Source organism: Heteronotia binoei, chromosome 11 (assembly GCF_032191835.1).
Source record: "Heteronotia binoei isolate CCM8104 ecotype False Entrance Well chromosome 11, APGP_CSIRO_Hbin_v1, whole genome shotgun sequence".
Classification (NCBI taxonomy): Eukaryota; Metazoa; Chordata; class Lepidosauria; order Squamata; family Gekkonidae; genus Heteronotia; species Heteronotia binoei.
Genome location: NC_083233.1, coordinates 68,507,544 through 68,528,078, shown reverse-complemented (window position 1 = coordinate 68,528,078; position 20,535 = coordinate 68,507,544). Strand labels below are relative to the sequence as shown.

Below are 20,535 nucleotides of genomic sequence, written 5' to 3'. Positions count from 1 at the left end.
CAAAAATACAGAGCATCACTGCCCCAGACACAGTGTTCCCTATACCTTGTGGCTAATAGCCACTGATGGACCTCTGCTCCATATATTTATCCTGTCTGATTCTTCCCCACTTTTCTCTTTTTCCAGCCACTCCAGCAGGCGTCCAGCTCTCGGGGAAGACACTATCCCAGGCTCACTTCCAGATCCTGCGGCAGCAGCAGCAGGCAGCAGCACAAGTCCAGGTCCCCCAGATCCAGGGCCAAGCCCAGGCCCAGTCGCCGGCCCAGATCAAAGCCGTGGGGAAGCTGTCGCAGGTGAGGGTGACGCCCCTTGAGTCACATTGCCACAGTCTGGAGTATTGCATTAGTTTCTCTGCATGTCAGTCTCTCAGCTGGTGCTGCTTGCAGAGCTCAAGAGCTGGAAGAACAGAATCCTGCGCCTGGATTTGATGGCTGCTTTTCAGCACTGTGTTTCTCTTGAGTGCATTTTTATTTTCGTATGTGGGCCTCTCATTCTGCATTTGTAACCTCACAGACGATCCTGTGAGATAGATCCAGGCGGGCAGCCGCGTTGGTCTGAAGTAGTTGAACGACGTAGGAGTCAAGTTGCACCTTTAAGACCAACCGGGTTTTATTCAGAACGTAAGTCGTAGGTGGGCTACAACTAGGAAATACACATCCTGTTGTGATTCACCTAGATTTGCTGAAACACCAGTTGGCAGAGGACTTTATTACCTTTTATGGCTATCCAGACCAAATGGCCAAGCCACACTGGTTTACCATGTGATCAGGCCGGCATACTTAATCAACAAACTGCTTGCATTTCAGTCCACAATACCCGATCCCCTCGTCTGATGAAGCGTGTTTAGAGAGCACACGAAAGCCGACGTTCCGAATAAAGCTTGGTCGGTCTAAAAGGTCAACTTGACTCCTGTGAGATAGGTTAGACCCTGAGAATGACTGGCCTGAGGTCATCCGCTGAGCTTCATGGCCAGTGGGGATTTGAACCCTACATCTTCCCCAGAGGGTACTTAGATCTGAGACGCAAAATCTATTAGCGATCCCTGGGCAGAGGGAGGCTAGGTTAAAGTCCACCAGAGAGAGAGCCTTCTCGATTGCTGCCCCCTACTGGTGGAATCAGCTGCCGGAAGAGGTTAGGGCCTTGCGGGATCCCGCCCAATTCCTCAAGGCCTGTAAGAGTAACACTATTCCAGCAGGCCTTTAATTGATCTGGAATGACTGATATATGTCTAACATATACTGAACGTCATCTGAAATGAGGTAATACCAGATGATATTAGTGCTAGACTGTTTCAATTGTTTAACTGTTAATTTATGATGCAAGTAATATGAATGTATTGTTGATTTTGCCGGCTGTGAGCCACCCTGAGCCTGCTTCGGTGGGGAGGGCGGGATATAAATCCAATAAACCTTAAACATAGAATCATAGAAGAGTTGGAAGGGACCTCTAGGGTCATCTAGTCCAACCCCCTGCACAATGCAGGAAACTCACAAACACCTCCCCCTAAGCATCTTAATTTCCGGTCTGGCCCCCTAAGCATTAAGCCACGACGCTTCTTTAACAGCTAGAAGCAGTCAGAGAATGGATGGTGGTTTGTGCTTCCACAGTTGTTTTTAGGAAGATGTATGTTGCTTCCCCCAATTCAGCTCATTCACGGTCTTGTATTTTGTGCTTTGGAGAGAAGGGGCGGGGGACTTGCTTTGGGAGCAGAATACATCTACCCAAATTCTGCACAAAGAAAGTATGAATTGTGACTATTGTCACACGTAGTGAATTCTTATTTATTTATTTATTTATATTAAGATTTATACCCCGCCCTTCTCACCTAGGTGTCTCAGGGCAGCTTACAACACAATAATTAAAACAATTTCAGTTTAAACAATTAAAATACCATTAAACCATAATTTAGTAAAAAAGACAAGATAGAGTAAAAACCGGCGGCCTATAGATACATTTTTTCATCCAGGATATTTTACATTGTCAGTTAATATCATAGGCCTGCCGGAAGAGGACTGTCTTACAGGCCCTGCGGAATTGCCCTAGATCCCGCAGGGCCCGCACCTCTTCCGGCAGCTGGTTCCACCAATAAGGTGCCGTTATTGAGTAGGCCCGATCCCTGGTGGATTTTAGGCGGGCCTCCTTTGGCCCGGGGACTACCAACAGGTTTTGTGAACCTGAACGTAGTACTCTCTGGGGAACGTGTGGGAAGAGACGGTCCCTAAGGTAGGCAGGTCCTAGGCCATATAGGGCTTTAAAGGTCATAACCAACACCTTGTACCGGACTCGGAATATTACTGGCAGCCAGTGCAGACCCTGGAGCCCCGGTCGAATGTGCTCCCATCTTGGGAGCCCTAATAACAGCCGGGCAGCAGCGTTCTGCACCAACTGCAGTTTCCGGGTTCGGCACAGGGGTAGCCCCATGTAGAGGGCATTACAGTAGTCCAGCCTCGAGGTGACCGTAGCATGAATCACTGTTGCCAGGTCGTCACGTTCCAGGAAGGGGGCCAACTGCCTCGCCCGCCTAAGATGAAAAAAAGCGGACTTGGCAGTGGCTGCTATCTGAGCCTCCATCGTCAATGAAGGCTCCAACAGCACCCCCAGGCTCTTAACCCTGCCCGACGCTGTTAATGGAGCGCCGTCAAAAACTGGCAGGGGGAGTTCCCTTCCCGGGCCGCAGCGACCTAAGCAAAGGACCTCTGTCTTCGCCGGGTTCAGCTTCAGCCCACTCAGCCTAAGCCACCTAGCCACTGCCTGTAACGCCCGGTCCAGATTTTCTGGGGCGCAGGCGGGCCGGCCGTCCATAAGCAGATAGAGCTGGGTGTCATCAGCATACTGATGGCAACCCAGCCCATACCCTCGGGCCATCTGGGCAAGGGGGCGCATATAGATGTTAAATAACATCGGGGAAAGCACCGCCCCTTGAGGCACCCCGCACTCAAGCGTGTGTCTCCGGGACAGTTCCTCCCCAATTGCCACCCTTTGTCCCCGACCGTCAAGGAAAGAGGAAAGCCATTGCAAGGCCAACCCCTGAATCCCTGCGTCGGCAAGGCGGCACGCCAGGAGCCGATGGTCGACCATATCGAACGCTGCCGATAGGTCCAACAACATCAGCACCGCCGAGCCGCCTTGATCCAGATGTCGCCGAAGGTCATCCACCAGGGCGACCAGCACCGCCTCTGTCCCGTGGCCCGGGCGAAAACCAGACTGGTAGGGGTCGAGGACAGAAGCATCCTCCAGGAAGCTCTGTAGCTGCAACGCCGCTGCCCTCTCTATAAGTTTGCCCAAAAAGGGCAAATTCGATACCGGCCGGTAGTGTGCCAATTCGGTCGGATCTAACGTTGTTTTCTTCAGGAGGGGGCGGACCACCGCCTCTTTGAGCGCCGATGGAAAATGTCCCTCCAATAGGGATCAATTCGTGGGCGGAGGGGAATCAACTCAGTTCATTGGTCAGCCTGCATAATGGAAATAAGTCGCTAAAACATAAGACTAAATAAAGAATATAATCTAGTACGGAACGTCAACTTGGCAATGGGCCCAGTAAATCTCCATGAATTCTTTCCTGATGTTTTGGATCTGTGCAGCAAATCTTTCTGCCTTTCATGCTTTGTTCTGGCATTGTCATTAAGAAAACATGTGGTTTGTTCCTGGAGAGAAGGAACCCCACAGTCTGCTTATGGCTCTTCAGCCTCTGTTGCTTCCTAGGTTTGTTACCAGGGGTGGAATTCTATCAGGAGCTCCTTTGCATATTAGGCCACACACCCCTGATGTAGCCAATCCTCCTGGAGCTTACAAAAAAGAGCCTTGTAAGCTCTTGGGGGATTGGCTACATCAGGGGTGTGTGGTCTAATATGCAAAGGAGAATTCCACGCCTGCTTGTTAACAAAACAGCAAGTCCTCGTGATGTCCAGATTCATCTTGCAATCAGTTGTGGTTTGTCCTGGCCTCTGTGCCTGGAACTGAAACGACTGTCATTCCTTTGCAAAGCTCTGAATCCCCCCCCCCCGAGACATTAAATGTGTCATGATTGGAAAGTGAAAAACCTTCAGAGCAGTCCAGTAGCCCAACCTGTCTGTGTCTCATCAGAGCTTGGAAGCTAAACAGAGTCAGCCACGCTCGGTACCTGGATGGGAGACCACCAAGGAAGTCCAGCCTTTAATTATAAAAACCTCAATCACCCTTGTGGTAGGGCAGGAGTGGCCAACAGTAGCTCTCCAGATGTTTTTTGCCTACAACTCCCATCAGCCCCAGCCATTGGCCATGATGGGAGTTGTAGGCAAAAAAAAAAAAAAAAACTGGAGAGCTACCGTTGGCCAACCCTGTGGTAGGGGAGTGCGTTTGTCTCAAGGAGCCTTCCCCTGCCGCAAGAGGCGGTTCCGCCGCCAGCAAGTGGAAAGCCCCACTGCTCCCGGAACGTGTCCTCGAGGCAAGATCCTCCTTCCCTCGACTCAAGAAATAGAAGCCTGCCTGTTCGCAGCAGCTTCCAGCGCCCGAGACTCTCTGTCCCGGCACCAGAGTCATCGACGTAAAAGGGATGTGTGTGTGTTGTCACCTTCCAGGAGATGCTCAAGTTGCAGAAGCAGAAGCTGCAGCTTCCCCAGCAGCAGGCGGCCCAGCAGCAGGCGCAAGCGGGAGCCCCGCAGCAGAGCACGCAGGTCCAGGTGCAACAGCAGCAGCCCCAGCAGCTCACGGCAGTCGCGGCACCGAGGCCCGGGGCGGTCCTGACAGGCACCACCGTCACCAACCTTCAGGTCGCTCGCCTGGTGAGTTGCCTCTTTTGTCTTCCGTGAACTGCTCAGTGTGCGTTGGGGTGGGAGGGGAAGCCCCCCCCCCACAGGTGCGATTGGGGTGGCAGCCAGGGATGGAGGGAGTTGCTGGCCGGCTGATACTGTCGACGGCAGAATGTGGCCGCTCAGAGGCACGAGAGGGTGGTAACTCTTGTGGGGGCCTGAGGATTTAAACTTCCTTGGGCAAACACATAGTAAGTTTCTAGACCTCATGGTTCAAGAAAGCTGCATGAAATGAGAGGATGGTTCCTTTGAGCCAGGCCCGTAGCTAACCAGGGGAACCATGGAGCCTGCCCCCCCCCGACAGTTTTGGGCCCCCCCTCACCCCCAGACTGCACAATTTAAATCCTATGGGAGGGGCACCCAGGAGCAGCCGCTGCCCCTCCCATGCCATTCAAAGGGTCCACAAATCAGCTGATTGGTGGGGTCCAAATCGTGAAGGAGGGGCGGCAGGAGCAGTCACCAGCCTCCTGCGTGATTTAAAGGGCCCCCACCGCCACGAACTCCCATGGCCCCTAGCTACGGGGCTGCTTTGAGCTTTTAATGCTGCGTGACCGGGTGGGGGAAGCTTTAGGTCAACAGGTAACACTCCTTCATGTGGCAAAGCTTTAGGTGGGGATCTCCGCACCATCCCAGTGCCCCCCATTCAGTGACTCATAAAGAAGTCCCTGATGCTTATATTATTTAGAGCAGGGGTGGCCAACAGTAGCTCTCCAAGTGGGGTTTTTTTTTTTTGCCTACAACTCCCATCAGCCCCAGCCAGCATGGCCAATGGCTGGGGCTGATGGGAGTTGTAGGCAAAAAAAACATCTGGAGAGCTACCGTTGGCCACCCCTGTTTTAGAGTATCATAGGAAGACCCACCCACATCATCACGTTCCAGAGAGTCAAGAGTTGTGTACTCTTGTGAGGTGCATCGATTTCTTTTTTGCATAAGGAGGCTGTATCTTTCATTCAGTCCTTCTCACTCGGTTCTGTCCCCTCCCACCGCCAGTGATTCTCCAGGGTCTTGGGCACAGCAAGGGCTTTTCCTGATACTTGAGGGGTTTTTTTTATTTGGAGCCAACACATTGTGAAGACTCCCAAACATGGCAAATTTTTTCGGTTGTGAAGAAGAAGAGATTGGATTTATACCCGCCCTTCACTAGGAGTCTCAGAGCGACTTACAGTCTCCTTCCCTTCTTCTCCCCACAACAGACACCCCCCCCCCCAGTGAGGTAGGTGGTGCTCAGAGAGCTCTTTCCAGAACGCCTCTCAAGAGAACAGCTCCGAGAGAACTGTGACTGACCCAAGGTCACCCAGCTGGTTGCATGTGGAGGAGTGAGGGATCATACCTGGTTCTCCCAGATTAGACTCTGCACACTTAACCACTACACCAAATGAACATATATATATATGGCCCCTGGGGAAGTGGGTAGTGACTTATGAAAGCTCACACCCTGCCCCAAGTTCTATTAGTCTTTAAGGTGCAACTGGAAGGGAAGGAGATTGTAAGTTGCTCTGAGATTCCTAGTGAAGGACGGGTATAAATCCAATCTCCAAAATTGTGGAGAGCCAGTTTGGTGTAGTGGGTAAGTGTGCAGACTCTTATCTGGGAGAACCGGGTTTGATTCCCCACTCCCCCACTTGCACCTGCTGGAATGGCCTTGGGTCAGCCATAGCTCTCTTGTCTGGGAGAACCGGGTTTGATTCCCCACTCCTCCACCTGCAGCTGCTGGAATGGTCTTGGGTCAGCCATAGCTCTCATAGAGAGCCAGTTTGGTGTACTGGTTAAGTGTGCAGACTCTTATCTGGGAGAACTGGGTTTGATTCTCCACTCCTCCACTTGCATCTGCTGGGATGGCCTTGTAGGAGTTGTCCTTGAAAGGGCAGCTGCTGGGAGAGCCCTTTCAGCCCCACCTACCTCACAGGGTGTCTGTTGTGGGGGAGGAAGGTAAAGGAGATTGTGAGCCGCTCTGAGACTCTTCGGAGTGGAGGGTGGGATATAAATTCAATATCTTCATCTACCTCACAGGGTGTCTGTTGTGGGGGAGGAAGATAAAGGAGATTGTGAGCCGCTCTGAGACTCTTCAGAGTGGAGGGTGGGATATAAATCCAATATCTTCATCTACCTCACAGGGTGTCTGTTGTGGGGGAGGAAGATAAAGGAGATTGTGAGCCGCTCTGAGACTCTTTGGAGTGGAGGGCAGGATATAAATCCAATAACTTCTTCTTCACAACCAAGTTTTCTAGAGCTGCTGGATTGTATCTCTTATCCACTAAGTGTACGGGATTGAACATGGGGCCTTCTGTGTATAAAGCTGGGGCTCAACCACTGGCCTCTCAACTACATCTTATCCCCTGAGTGACTTAGGCCTCTTGTATGCTGATGCAATAATCTTAATTCCTTACTGCTTAGACTCGTGTTGCTGCTTCCCAGCTTCAAGCCCAAGGTCAGATCCAGGCCCAGACGCCGCAAGCGGCCCAGGTGGCTTTGGCGAAACCTCCAGTCGTGTCTGTGCCGGCTGCCGTGGTCTCTTCTGCAGGAGTCACCACCCTCCCCGTTACCGTCGCCGGGATTAGCGTTGCTATCGGGCAGCCACAGAAGGCAGCAGGTATCTGAGCGGTTTCCTGAAAGTCAAGGCGTTTGGTGGAAAGAAGCAAAATAAATAAATGGAACAATTCTAAGGCTTTTCCGATTCAGCTTCTGTCCTCTTCTTCTCCGAGAGCAAGGCCACAACAAGCCCACGAAGCAGACCTGTTTTGTGCTGTGCTTTTGGTGGCAAAGGTTGAAAGGATGCAGTGGCACAGAATGTTCTGCGGTCAGCTGAACTTAAAACAGATTAAAGTCCGGTTTCTGTGAGGAAAGGGGAAACGGTTGCTTTGGCTGGGGCTAAAACGTCAAACAGAGGCAGGATGAGGACTGGGAAGTGGTCGGAGGGGCTAGCTAAGGAACGAGGCAAGGGAAAGCACAAAATGTGAAGAAGAAGAAGCTGATGCAGGTTAGGTAGCTCAAGGGAAACGGTGGAGATAGGAAGTTGAGGCAAGAAGGGGCCAGCAAGAGAAGAACTGTGGCTGGGATCCTGCAATGTCAAGGGCTTGGGTCCCCCCACGGTCTCCTGTCAGAAAGAGCCTTGCACAAATTGGTGGGGATGGCTCTTTCTTTTTCCCATGGGTCAAGTGATTCATAAGCTTTTCAGTAGCGTGGGTCCTGTGTTCTTTGCAGATGGTTACATTTGTTGACATTCGGGCTCACTCACTCTCTGAAAATTCTCCAAATTAAAATCCAGGCCTCTCTGCATTCCATTTGCAGGAAGCGGTGTTTAGTAGCTGGGGAAAGTGCTGCTACATGTTATGTGCACACTGCACTCTTCCCTTTCGCCCCTTCGCTTGCACAAATTTCCTGCAGCTCTGCATGAGAATCTGGGGGAGACGAGTTGGACTGTGGCAGTTGTCTCTTGGTTTGCTTTTGTCCTGTTTTCGGCTCTGGTCCTGCCTGTGGAGACGGTAGTGTAAGGAACCCCACTGGCAGCCATTGTCGGATCTGGGCGTTTTTAAGAACATTAAACGTCCTGTCGCACACCAACCTGTTCTTCTGGAGTGTCAACAACAGACAGAGAGGCCAAGGCCTTTCTTTAATGAGAACATAAGAGCCCTGCTGGATCAGACCAGTGATCCCTCTAGTCCAGCATCCCGTCTTACAGTGGCCATCCATTTCCTCTGGATGTCCAACAACTGGGCATAGAGGCTGAGGCCTCCCCCAGAGGTTGACTCCTGACTCTGGGATTCAGAGGTTTAGTGCCACTGAATATGGAGGTTCCCTTTAATCACCTTGGCTGGTAACCGTTGATCGACTTATCATCCATGAATCTGTCTTAACCCTCTTTTAAACCTGTTTATTTCTGTGACCATCTCTGCATTCTGCGGCAGCGAATCGCACTTTTTAATCACTCTCTGTGTAAAGCAGTGTTTCCTTTTGTCCGTCTTGAACCTACTCCCCATCAGCTTCATTTGGATGCCTTCGTGTTCTAGCATTTTGAGAGAGGGCATCTCTTGGGAATCCCAGGCATTGCCTTGAAAGGAGTCCCAACTCAGCAGACCTTTCTTCTCTCTTTTTTTGTCCCATGCAGGAGGGCAGACCGTGGTGGCCCAGCCGCTGCATGTCCAGCAGCTCTTGAAGCTCAAGCATCACCACCAGGCAACCCAGCAGCAGAAAGCCATCCAGCCCCAGGTTGCCCAAGGACAAAGTGCCGTTCAGCAAAAGGTCTCTGTCTCTTTCTCTCCTCCTCCTGCCTTCTCTTTCTCTTCTCTTTCCGCCTCCTTTCTTTCCGCCTTCTCCTTTTTTTTGCCTTCTCTTTCCCTCCTTTTTCTGCCTTCTCTCTCCTTTTTCTGCCTTCTCCCTCCTCTCCTTTTTCTGCCTTCTCTCTTCTCTTCTTTTTCTGTCTTCTCTTTCCCTCCTCTTTCTTCCTCCTCTCCTTTTTCTGCCTTCTCTCTTCTCTTCTTTTTCTGTCTTCACTTTCCCTCCTCTTTCTTCCTCCTCTCTCCTTTTTCTGCCTTCTCTTTCCTCTTTCTGCCTTTGCTCTCTCCTCCCCTTTTTCTGCCTTCTCTTTTCTCTTACTGCCTTCTCCTAGGGTAAGGCTGCTGTTTACGGCTGGCCAAAGGTGGAAACAAGTCAGGTTGATATCACTATAAAATAACAGTCTGATGACACCTGAAGGACCCGCCATGTTTATTTCAGTATGGGCGTTCATAGGTCACAGCCCACTTCGTCAGATAGCCAGATGATGGGAAATTGTATTGAGGAAATGTCATAGGGCAGGATGGTGTGAATTCTACTACCTGCTCTTTCTACATCATTATCTCCCTTTCCTGCTTACATTGAGATTGTTGCTTGAAAGGCTTATCGTGTAATCCACACTAGACTTTCACTCATCTCCCCCCGCCCCTTGCTCCATAACATTTCTCTGTATGAATAAGATAGGAGTCAAGTGACTTTTAAGACCAATTTAGTTTTATTCAGAACATAAGCTTTCGTGTGCTCTGAGCACACTTCATCAGACAAGAATCCGGTACAGTGAGCAGAGTGATACATAGCTGGTAGGCAGTGGCTCAGAATGCAAAATGGTACAAATTTAAGATCCAGTGACAGAATAGTAAAATGAACAAATTGAGCAAACCTTTGATCTGAGTAGCGTGAGCATGCAAAAGCAATCAAAACAGTAATGTGTCAAAATGTAAGGACGTCTGTTAATGATTCTGTTGTTACTGCCTACCAGGTAATTTTACTATTCTGTCATTGGATCTTAAATTTGTACCATTTTGCATTCTGAGCCACTGCCTACCAGCTATGTGTGGCTCTGCTCACTGTACCGGATTCCTCGTTTGATGAAGTGTGCTCAGAGCACACGAAAGCTTACGTTCTGAATAAAACTAAGTTGGTCTTAAAGGGTGCGACTTGACTCCTATTTTGTTCTACTACTTCGGATCAACACGGCTGCCCGCTTGCATTTCTCTGTATGATTTTTCTTCACGGATCTGGCTGCGAACCACAAAAACTCACACTGAAACACACACCGTCGGTCATTAAGGGGTCCCTGGATTCTTATTTCATTTTGCTGCTTGAAGCTGACCTGCCTGCCCCTTTGCAGCCTGGCATAATTGGGGCTTCTTTCTGTAGCCGAGGAGGCAGATTCACACCCCTTATTGTGCACCCAACAGATTTAGGTGATCCAGGCTAGCCTGGGCCAATTCTGCACTAGACCTTTAATCTTGGTTCAGCCCTGTTCCCCAAACTGATTTTCTACACTAGGATCATAGAATCATTTATTTATTTTATTTCAGCCTCATTAACAGCGGCACGGCTGTTAATGAGGCTGCCACGATGGGAGCACATTCAGCCAGTGCTGAAAGAGCTGCACTGGCTACCTGTTGTGTTCCGAGTTCGCTTCAAGGTGTTGGTATTGACCTTTAAAGCCCTTTATGGTCAGGGACCTGCCTATCTACGGGACCGCCTTTCTCCATATATTCCCCAGAGAGCACTGCGTTCAGGGGCAAAAAACTTACTGTCCGCCCCCGGACCAAAAAAAGCCAGGTTATGTGTGACAAGATCTAGGGCTTTTTCGGTGGCAGCACCAGAGCTTTGGAATACCTTTCCGGAAGCCATAAGGGCCCTGCGGGATCTGTCTGCATTCCGCAGGGCCTGTAAGACTGAATTGTTCAAGCAGGCCTTCGATGCTTGACGGAAAGATGGCTGCCACCGGAGATCACATAGAATGCTGGTGATCACTGTTCGGAAATTCAATCCCTCCTATATTGTATGGATGCAGCACTATAGAATGGTTTTTAAAATTGTAACATGTTTTTAAAAATTGAAATATGTAAATTATGGTTTTATATGCTTTATTGGTTTAACTGTATTGAAATGATGTTGTGAGCCGCCCTGAGTCCGCTTGCGGAGAGGGCGGGATATAAGTTGAACGTAATAAATAATAAATAAATAAATTTATTTATTTCATTCATTTATAACTGACTGGCATTGAAATATTCTGACGGAAGCTTGGAAGATAGCACACTGACATTGATCGATTGATTTTAGTTGTTTTAATTATGTAAATTATTATGTATTTTAATTCTTAGATCCTATTGTTAGAATTTCTGTGTTGTGAGCTGCCCTGAGCCCGCCTCGGTGGGGTAGGGTGGGATATAAATCAAATCAAATGAAATGAAATAAAATGAAATTCAATTTATATCCCGCCCTACCCCACCGAAGCGGGCTCAGGGCGGCTCACAACACAGAATTCTAACAATAAAATCAAGAATTAAAATACATTAATAATTTACACAGTAAAAATAAACACAATTCGTCAGCGTACTATCCTACAGTCTTCAGATGCCGGTCAGTTGTATGCCAACCGGAAGAGGACTGTCTTACAGGCCCTGCGGAACTGCCCACGGTTCCGCAGGGCCCTCACCTCTTCCAGCAGCTGGTTCCACCAACAGGGGGCTGTGATCGAAAAAGCCCTGTCCCTAGTTAACTTCAAACGAGCCTCCTTTGGCCCGGAGATTGTAAAGAGATTATGGGAACCCGTTCTCAGTACTCTCCGGGGAACATATGGGGAGAGACGGTCCCTAAGGTAAGCAGGTCCTAGGCCATAAACTCATAGAGTTGGTTTCTGTGATTCCGTGATTCAAGTGTACAATGTCAGTTTGGGGACAGGGCTGAACCAGGATTAAAGTGCAGAATTGGCCCACTGATCTCATCAAATCTCAGAAGCAAAGCCCTGGTTAATTCTTGAATGGGAGACCGCCCAGGAAGCCCAGGGCTGCTGTGCAGAGGCAAGCAGTGGCAAGCCACTTCTGCTCACCTCCTGCCTTGAAAACCCCATGAAGAGTTGCCATAGCCTGGCTGCATTCAGACAGCACTTTCCCCACCACCACGGTTGCGCTGCATTGAGAGGGCTTTGAGTGCCTTTGTAATTGAGCAAGAAAAAAGGGTTCTCTGGGCGCCGTGTCACGTTGATAACTAGCACATCTAACTGTATTTTGCCTCCTCAGATAAACCCACAGCAAGTCACGGTCCAGGCACAACAGCAGACGTCACAGCAGCAAAAAGTCGCCTACGCCACGCAGCCGGCCATCAAAACACAGTTCCTGACAACTCCCCTTTCACAGGCTCAGAAAACGGGTGGAACCCAGCAAGTCCCGACTCAAATACAGGTACCAGGAAACCTAGCTTCCCGCCCCCTCGCCTGCTTTGGAGTTGGTAGTCAACGCTGGCAGTCCCCAATACAAGTGCCCGTGCCGTATGGGAAAAGGACATCGAGCAGTTTCTATCCTGTTTTTTATTATATTAATATGTGCTGTTATTTTTATGCCAATAAAGGCTGACGTGACTTGGAAAAAGGACAGAGGGAAGCAACCCAGATGGTTAGAGCCGGGGTGTCGAACTCATTTGTTTTGAGGGCCGAATCTGACGTAAATGAGACCTTGTTGGGCGGGGCCATGTGTGTCCCTATTTAAGATTAGGTAGCAGAGAGATAAACTTTATAAAGGACCCAGACAAACACAATTCAAGTTTTTTTTTTAAAAAAAAAACAACCTTAAGACATGCTTAAAACATTAGCACTCATTGGTCTTAAAGGTGCTTTCTTTGTATTTCTCCTATGGGATCCAGGGAACTGGGCAAAGGAAGTTCTGGCTCTTTCCTTCCTTTCCCAGAAGACCAAGATGGGGAGGAGCCTCAGCCAATAGAAGGAAGACAGTTTTGGCTAAGTAGCTCTGTTGTGTGATTGAGAGAGCCTGGCAAGGCAAGCTGTTCCTCCCCCCTTCTTCCCCAAGGGAGGATCCTCAGCAAATGGAGAAAATAGAGACTTTGCTCTGTAGCTCCTGTGTGATTGAGCAAGCCTTGCAAAGCAAGCTGTTAAGCAGAAGGAAGCAGGAGAGAGGGAGAAGGAAGTAGATGACAGCCAGTTGCTCGGGGGCCCGATAAGAGCCTTCTGGGGGCCCGATTCGGACCCTGGGTTGCATGTTTGACACCCTTGGGTTAGAGGGTTGGAGCACCTTCCCTGTGAGGAAAGGCTGGAGAGTCTGGAATTTTTCAGTTTAAAAAATGAGATGACTTAAGGGGATGGACATGATAGAAGTTTATAAAATAAGGTGTGGGGTGGAGAGAGTCGACAAAGAGAACTTTTTCTCCCTCTCCCCAAATGCTAGAGCTCGAGGGCATCCGGTGAAACTGATGGGCAGTAGGTTCAGGATGGACAAAGGGAAGTACTTCTTTATGCAAAGCAGGACCAGATCTGGGGGGGGGGGGCAGAGGGGAGTGCTTGCCCCGGGCACCGATGGCGGGGGGTGGGGCGCCAAATTGGGTATGGAGTTCATGGTATTCTGTGGGACCATAAGACAGAATAGCTCGTAAGGGGGCATCATCATTTTTTAATTTTGCCCCACCTCAAAAAACATGTAGATCCGGTCCTGATGCAAAGAGTGATTAAAATGTGGCGTTCCCTGCCAGGGGTTGTAGCAATGGCCACGGGAATAAACAGCATTAAAAGGGGATTAGATAGATCGTGGAGGACGAGTCTATCAGTGGGGCTGCCAGCTATGGGACTGAGGGGAACCTCCACATTCAGAGGCACTAATCTTCTGAATCCCAAAGCCAGGAGGCAGCTTCAGGGGAAGGCCTCGGCCTCTGTGCTCTGCTGTAGGCATCCGTAGGTACTGGTTGGCCACTGTGTGAGACAGGATGCAGGACTGGGTGGACCACTGGTCTGATCCAGCAGAGCTCTTGTATGTTCTCGTATGCTGCACTTCCCCCCCCCCACCCCCAAATGAGTCAAATGTGGAAACACTGCACTGCGCTGCAAACACTGCACTGGTTGCCTTTGGCATTCCAGGTTCGCTTCAAGGTACTGGTTTTAACCTTTAAATCCCTATATGGTCTGGGGGGGCCTGCTTACCTGCAAGACCACCTTCCCCCATATGTACCCCAGCGGGCACTACGCTCAGGCTCTCACAATCTTTTAACAATCCCTACAAAAGAAGTACGGTTGGCCACCACTAGGGTCAGGGCTTTTTCTGTGGCAGCCCCCACATAGTGGAATGTCCTTCCAGAAGAAATTAGAGTTCTGCGGGACCTGGTATGGTTCCGCAGGGCCTGCAAGACTGAACTCTTTCGGCTTGCATTGTAGAGGCAGGCGACTGCTACGTTATAACATTTCCATCATAGCTCTAAGAGCCCGACCGGCACTAGCATAACAACATCTGAGCGCCAGCGTAACAGTAATAATAATGTCAGCAATATGTACGCGCCAATGCAATGATAGCAGCAATGGCAACGAATCTTGGATGACCGGCTTATAGTTTTGTAAATTGTTATGTTGTTGTTTTATTATAGTGTCTTGTTTTTAAGCCAGATTGTTGTTTTAAAATGTTGTTAGCTGCCCTGAACCCGTGAGGGAAGGGCGGGATGCAAACCTAAATAAATAAATTAAATCCACCATTTGCAAACAAGTATCTGCAGAACCGAAGCTGCAACTCAACCCAGGCCCCTTTTGCCTCTGCCCCATTGTATCATTCTTAAAGGTCGCAAAGATTCCTCAAGTGGTCTCACAGCAGGCAGCCGTGGCCAACATTCAGCAAATGGTGTCCGTTTCCCAGCAGGTAAGACTCCCGGGAATGGTTTTTGTTAGTGGTGCGTCCTCCATGCTTTCACTTTCAGAATGGTTTAAATTAAGTGCGTTTAGGAGGTCTACATAAGCTGTATAACAAAGGTGTCCAAACGTGCTTAATGTAAGACCTACATATAATAATAGTCAGATGTTTGATAGCTGCAAGACATGAACGTCCGATATTTGAGAGCTACAAGGCAGGCAGGCAGGTAAATGGGGAGGGGGAGGTGGAGAGAAAGCAACTTTACCTTTAAATGCATTCTATAAAGCTGCCAGCTGGCTTGGCTTGGACAAACTATTTAAAGAGACCACTGCCTTCTCCAAGACAGTGGACAGGACAGCGGGGGCTTCAAGAGCCATACAATATGTGTGAAAGAGTCACATGCGGCTCCCGAGCTGCAGTTTGGCCACCTCTGCTGTATGATACCATTTTTCCCCATCTCCCCGGCAGTTTTGTATTGTTGATTTTAAATCGTTGGGTTCTTACGTATTTCACGGGGGTTTGTTGTGGTTTGCCTTCATAAGCCGTCTTGAGTTCCTTTAAGACCGGAAAGCAGTTAATAAACGTTTTCAATAAAGAAATAGTCCAATCCTAGAATTTGCAGTGTTTGCTGCAGAATTTTGTGCATTCTGTTTATGTGGATTTTTTTTTTCATGTCATGTACCCGTGGTCCCAGGCGCGACAGACACCCAACTGAACACCAGGACACCGTGACTGTTTCCACTTTCCCAGTGTTTCAGGGGGCCATGAGCAGAGAGAAGCGTAGCCTGTAGGGAAAGGCCTGGGTGCTTGGGAAGCAAGCTATTTGCTAATGGATTTGTTTTTCCCGCCCCCCCCCACCTGCTCAGGTTCAAGCTCAGCCGCAGACAGTGACCTTGTCCCAGACGACGGCAGGACAGCAGCAGGTCCAGGTGATCCCGGCCACCACCGCTACCGCTCAAGTGGTCCAGCAGAAACTGATCCAGCAGCAGGTGGTCACGACGGCGTCGCCCCAGATCCAGGGCCCCGGGGTCTCCAACCCAGCCCAGGCACCGGCGCCTTCCGACAGCCAAACTCAGCCAGCCAAAGTGCAGATGAGAGCCCCGGTCCGATTAAAGGCACCCAACAAGCCTAGCTGAGCGTCAGGCGGGTTTCTCGCGAGGCCCACCTCTTCCGCGAGGCTGCAAGTCTTCTCCGTTTGTCCAGGAAGGCCTTGGGACAGCAGCTGCCGCTTCGGCAGCGAACCTCTTTCCTGAGCAAGAGCGCGTTTGGGGAATCCTCGCTTCCATGTCGTTCCAGCAAGAACACCCACCCGTTTTCCGTTTGCTTGTCCGAATCGTATAAGCGCGTCAATCCTTTTTAAAGATTCGGTCTTTGCTCATTTCTACCCAGATGTAACAAGGAGATTGTTTTCGGGTTACCTGTAGAATTTTGTCTGCGTATTCTAGACAATTGTCACTGCCAGAGGGGGAATCTTAATGTGAGTGGGGGCTTCTAATGCCCTGAGTGGGCAGCGAGGACCCTCGATAGCACTTGGCCAAACTGTCCTCTCTCTCTCTCTCTCGTCCCTTGGAAGCTGCATTCTAAGCAAGCCTTTTGTCGAATTTGTGTGTGTGTTTGGGGGCGTGGGGGTGGGGGGGAAGAGAGACAAAGCGAAAGCATTCCCTGCTACTTTAGCCAATAAATGTGAAGATTTTGTAAATATTTGTAATTACAAACCCATATTCCAGGCTCCATTGTTTTTGGTAAGTCTTTTTAATGAAGCATTTGCTAGTTTGAATATTTTTGTTGTTGTTTTTTTAATTTGGTGTACAGTTTTTGGAATCCCCCATCCCTTCGGCTCTCGTTTTCCATTTTTTTTTTCACATGATGAATATCGTAGGCATGTGGGTTTTTGGAGAGGCAAAAAAATAATTATACTGTGCGATAGTGGCTGTGTGTGTTGAATTGTAACTCCCCTTCCCCTTCTCACACCACCTCAATTTGTAAAAGGAAACGCTCGATTCATATTGCTTAGCAAATGGCTTTTGTTGTCCTTGGTTTTTTCATGGGGTAGGTCCCGAGGGAGGGTAAAGCAGAGCCCGGTCCAGCATAAGTTCTGCACTTGCCTTTTGTTCTGCATTTGCGGATCCTGTTTTGAAATGTTCAACGTTAACCCTTTTCTGTTCCGGAGGAAGAAATGGAAAATTTAAGTTTCGTTGATCCTTCAGTTGAGTAAAGAATAAGTTTGTTGTGTTTTGTACTATTCCTTTTCTAAAGCTTTTTTTTTTTTTAAACCCTTTTGGGGAAGTATTTTGAGTTGCTAATTCTGCAAAGTGGTGCACATTTCCGTTCCCTAGCAGGCCAGAATAGCAGTAGCTTTTTGGCCTATCTTTCTTTATACTGTACAGATTTGCTGAAAAGCAAAAGCGCCTTTCTTGGCTGTGAACTGGACATTGCTCAGGGCCCTGAGTGGGTCTCCCCGCTTTGGCTGCTACGCTACACAGCAGGCTGTTAGGACAAAGAAGCATGGGGCATTCAGCCTGTGTGTTTTTAACAAGCAGCTTCCTTGATGGGGGGGGAAATGGGTTTTTAAAAACCTCTCTTCCCACCCAACTCGCATTTAGCAAGAGAGTCTTGCGAGGTTACGTGGAAGTCTAAGGCCACGATCCAAAAGAGAGGAGCACGCATATGCAGTGCAACCGCTGTGCACGGTCGGAGGCTGATTCTCAGCCCCTTCTCCCGCAGCTTTTCACAGAACAGAAGGGCGGAGAGTTTTGAAAAGGATGTTAGGTTTGTGCTTGTTTGCGTTTGGCTTGGTTTGTTAGATTCTTCTTCCCAACGCTGTTTTCGAACCCTTGCGTTTCGGAGAGCTTCTGATACACGGACCCTGGAGCAGTTAAGTCCAGATGATTGCAGACCACAGGACAGAAAACTGCCAGGAAGATTTCCTTTGCAAGTGACATGAAATGAAGGAGCCTTTGCACAGAAGCAGATTTTGAGATTCAGCGCTGCTCCCATTCGCATCAAGCGAGACGTGCTCAGGAACGCAGCTCTCGATAGATTTCACCCTGTTTCTGTGTACGCTGTACTGACATTCATTTGTTTTAGTGTGTTAGGTAGACCTGGTTTTACTGCTGATATTGTTTTCTCTCTTTTAAAAAAAATATTCCTGCATGAACTTAGCGTAACGTACAAAACAGAGGTACGCCCGCCCCCTGCTTCCACCCCACCATTTGATAAGTGTTCTGCTTTTGATCGCATCAGAGGCCATTTCTGTTTCCCCATACGGTGGAGATGACAATTTAGATTTTTCCTCCTCCTCCCCCCTTCCTTTCTTCCTCCCTCCGCCTCCAAAGTGTGCTAGAAACTTGTAAATACCTTTATGAACATAACACGTTTGTACTTGACCCAGTAGGATTGTAAGGACTTGTGCTGTATCCTACCTGAAGGTGTAATAAAGTGTACATTTGTATAACATCCTCCGTGTCATTTGCTCTGAACACAAGGTACTCTAAACCAGAGGTCCCCAACCACCGGTACCGGTCAGTGGCCTGCTAGCAACTGGGCCGCAGAGCGAGGCAGAGACCCCCTTGCAGGGGAGGCAGCCTTGGAGCGAAGCCACACTGCCTCTTTCGTCCGCTCATGTCCTGGGCTAGCAGAAATGGCAGCGCTGCTGCGACCTTAGCCTACTCATTTATAGACCCCCCACACACACCAATCAGCTAATCAGTGGGGGTCTTTAAATCAGAGGGGGAGGCAGATTGGCCACTTAATGGAGAGGCAGCAAAAACAGCCCCAGTCTCCCCCCCCCAATTTAAAGATTCCCATGGGATGGGGCATGGGTGCGGAGGGCATACTGGGATGGCAAAAACCCCAGTGCTGCCCCCCCCCCACTGGTCTGTGGACAAATTGTCTTCCACGGAACCAGTCCCTGGTTCCAAAAAGGTTGGGAGCCCCTGCTCTAATCTGCTCTTTTGAGGAGCAGCTAACCACACACACCAGGATATGAATGTTGTGACCTTTTTATGTTGGATGCCCCCACAGTATTCATGATATTGCAGTGGAATAGCCTGCGCTGGCTTCTGAAGTAGGTATTATTTAGCCAGGTGATGATCCAGGAACGGGGCCTTTTCTGTGGTAGCATTACAGTTGCTAGGCAGTGCCTGGTAACCAGGAAGAGAGGGTTATGAGTGGAGAAGGGAGCGGGGGAGCTGAGCCTTTCTCTGCATCATCATTTTCCCATAGAGCTCCTGGAAGTTCTTAGAGCTCCTGAGGTCACCTCTGGGTTTTCACCATAAGTGATGTAGCAGGGCAGCTGAAGATTTTTTTAAAATGTGTTTTTTTTTCTTCCATTGCCGCTTGGATCAATAGGAGGCAATAGGAGTTGGGGGTGTGGATCATCCACCCCCATGAGGAAATGGCACTGGTGTGAGAAATTTCCCCAGATCTCTTAAACACCCACACTTTGGTCGAAGGGTTGCTATATGCTTTATTTCCCCCCCCCCCCCCATTTGCTGCCTGATCATAAGAGAAGCCATGTTGAATGAAGCCAATGGCCCACCCAGTACAACACTGTCACACAGTGGCTAAAAAAACAGGTAAATCTCTGGACCCTCCCCCCTAAGGCAGCTTTTCTAACAGTTTGTGATCAGGGTGTTCCCCCACCGCGGGAGAACGCAACAGAACAGAGTTCCAGAATCTCTTCATGGGAACAAAATTCTCCAAAAATGTCTTAAAAGTTCACGAGGGCCACCCATGTGCTTCTCCATTTCCCTCAAGAGTTCCAGCACCTTTTTTCCAGGAAAAAAAAAATCGTTTTGTGATGATATTTTTCATATTTTGTGAAATCAGAGGAAAGAGAAATGTTTTGGTCAGGAAATTTCATCCTGTGAAGCTGGTAAAGTCTTTCCCTGCTCGCCCCCCCCAATGGTTTTGCCACAGGCTCAGGGTCTTGTTAAAGTCTCAAATTCGATCTGAAATTTCAAGAACTTAGATCTGATTTTCAGTCTTACGGCAGGGACTCCAGCACCCTCACTCTGGACGTCTTAATCCAAAGAGTCATTAACATCTGGAACACACTGCCCCAGGAAGTGGTGGTGGCAGCTGCAAGCATAGATACCTTCAAGAGAGGACTGGATAAACATGGAGCAGCGGTCCATCAGTAGCTGTTAGCCACAAGGAAGAGATGGAACACTATTTCTGGGCCAACGATGCTCTGTATTCTTGATGCTTGGTGTGGGGGGAGAACAGTGGCAGGGCTCGTGGAGTTCTGGACCCACTGGTGGACCTCCTGATGACCCCTGGGTTTTGGCCACTGCATGACACACGGTGTAGGACTGGATGGGCCACTGGCCTGATCCAACATGGCTTAGGTTGCGTGGGTGAGTGACCACCCCAACTTCACCCCACCAGCTTCATTGCCAGAGTAAGGTTTTGAGCCAGGCTGCACAGATCTTAGCCTAGCACTTGAATTACTACTACAAGCTGATTTTCTCCGTTTTAACTCTTCCAGGTGGGATGAGGGTGGTTCTACAGCACTCTATGGCTCAGGCGGCAGCCACAAAGCTATCAAAACAGTATCCTTCGCTAAATCCCCAAAAGGTATAATTACTGAGGGCCAGAGGCCAGTGGAAGGACAGGGG

The 20,535-nt window shown here is 49.3% G+C and overlaps 1 protein-coding gene across 1 annotated transcript in view; it reads left to right on the top strand.

Moving 5' to 3' along the window:
- EP400 (E1A binding protein p400) overlaps nt 1-18,370 on the top strand; it is a 115,885-nt gene extending 97,515 nt beyond the window's left edge. Inside the window, exons 50-56 of the mRNA XM_060250300.1 lie at nt 127-293; nt 4,560-4,760; nt 7,182-7,377; nt 8,893-9,026; nt 12,317-12,478; nt 14,846-14,923; nt 15,781-18,370. Coding sequence (XP_060106283.1) covers nt 127-293; nt 4,560-4,760; nt 7,182-7,377; nt 8,893-9,026; nt 12,317-12,478; nt 14,846-14,923; nt 15,781-16,050 — 1,208 coding nt within the window. The 3' untranslated portion in view covers nt 16,051-18,370. The remainder of the gene's footprint in view (nt 1-126; nt 294-4,559; nt 4,761-7,181; nt 7,378-8,892; nt 9,027-12,316; nt 12,479-14,845; nt 14,924-15,780) is intronic.
- Nucleotides 18,371-20,535: the final 2,165 nt, after the last annotated feature.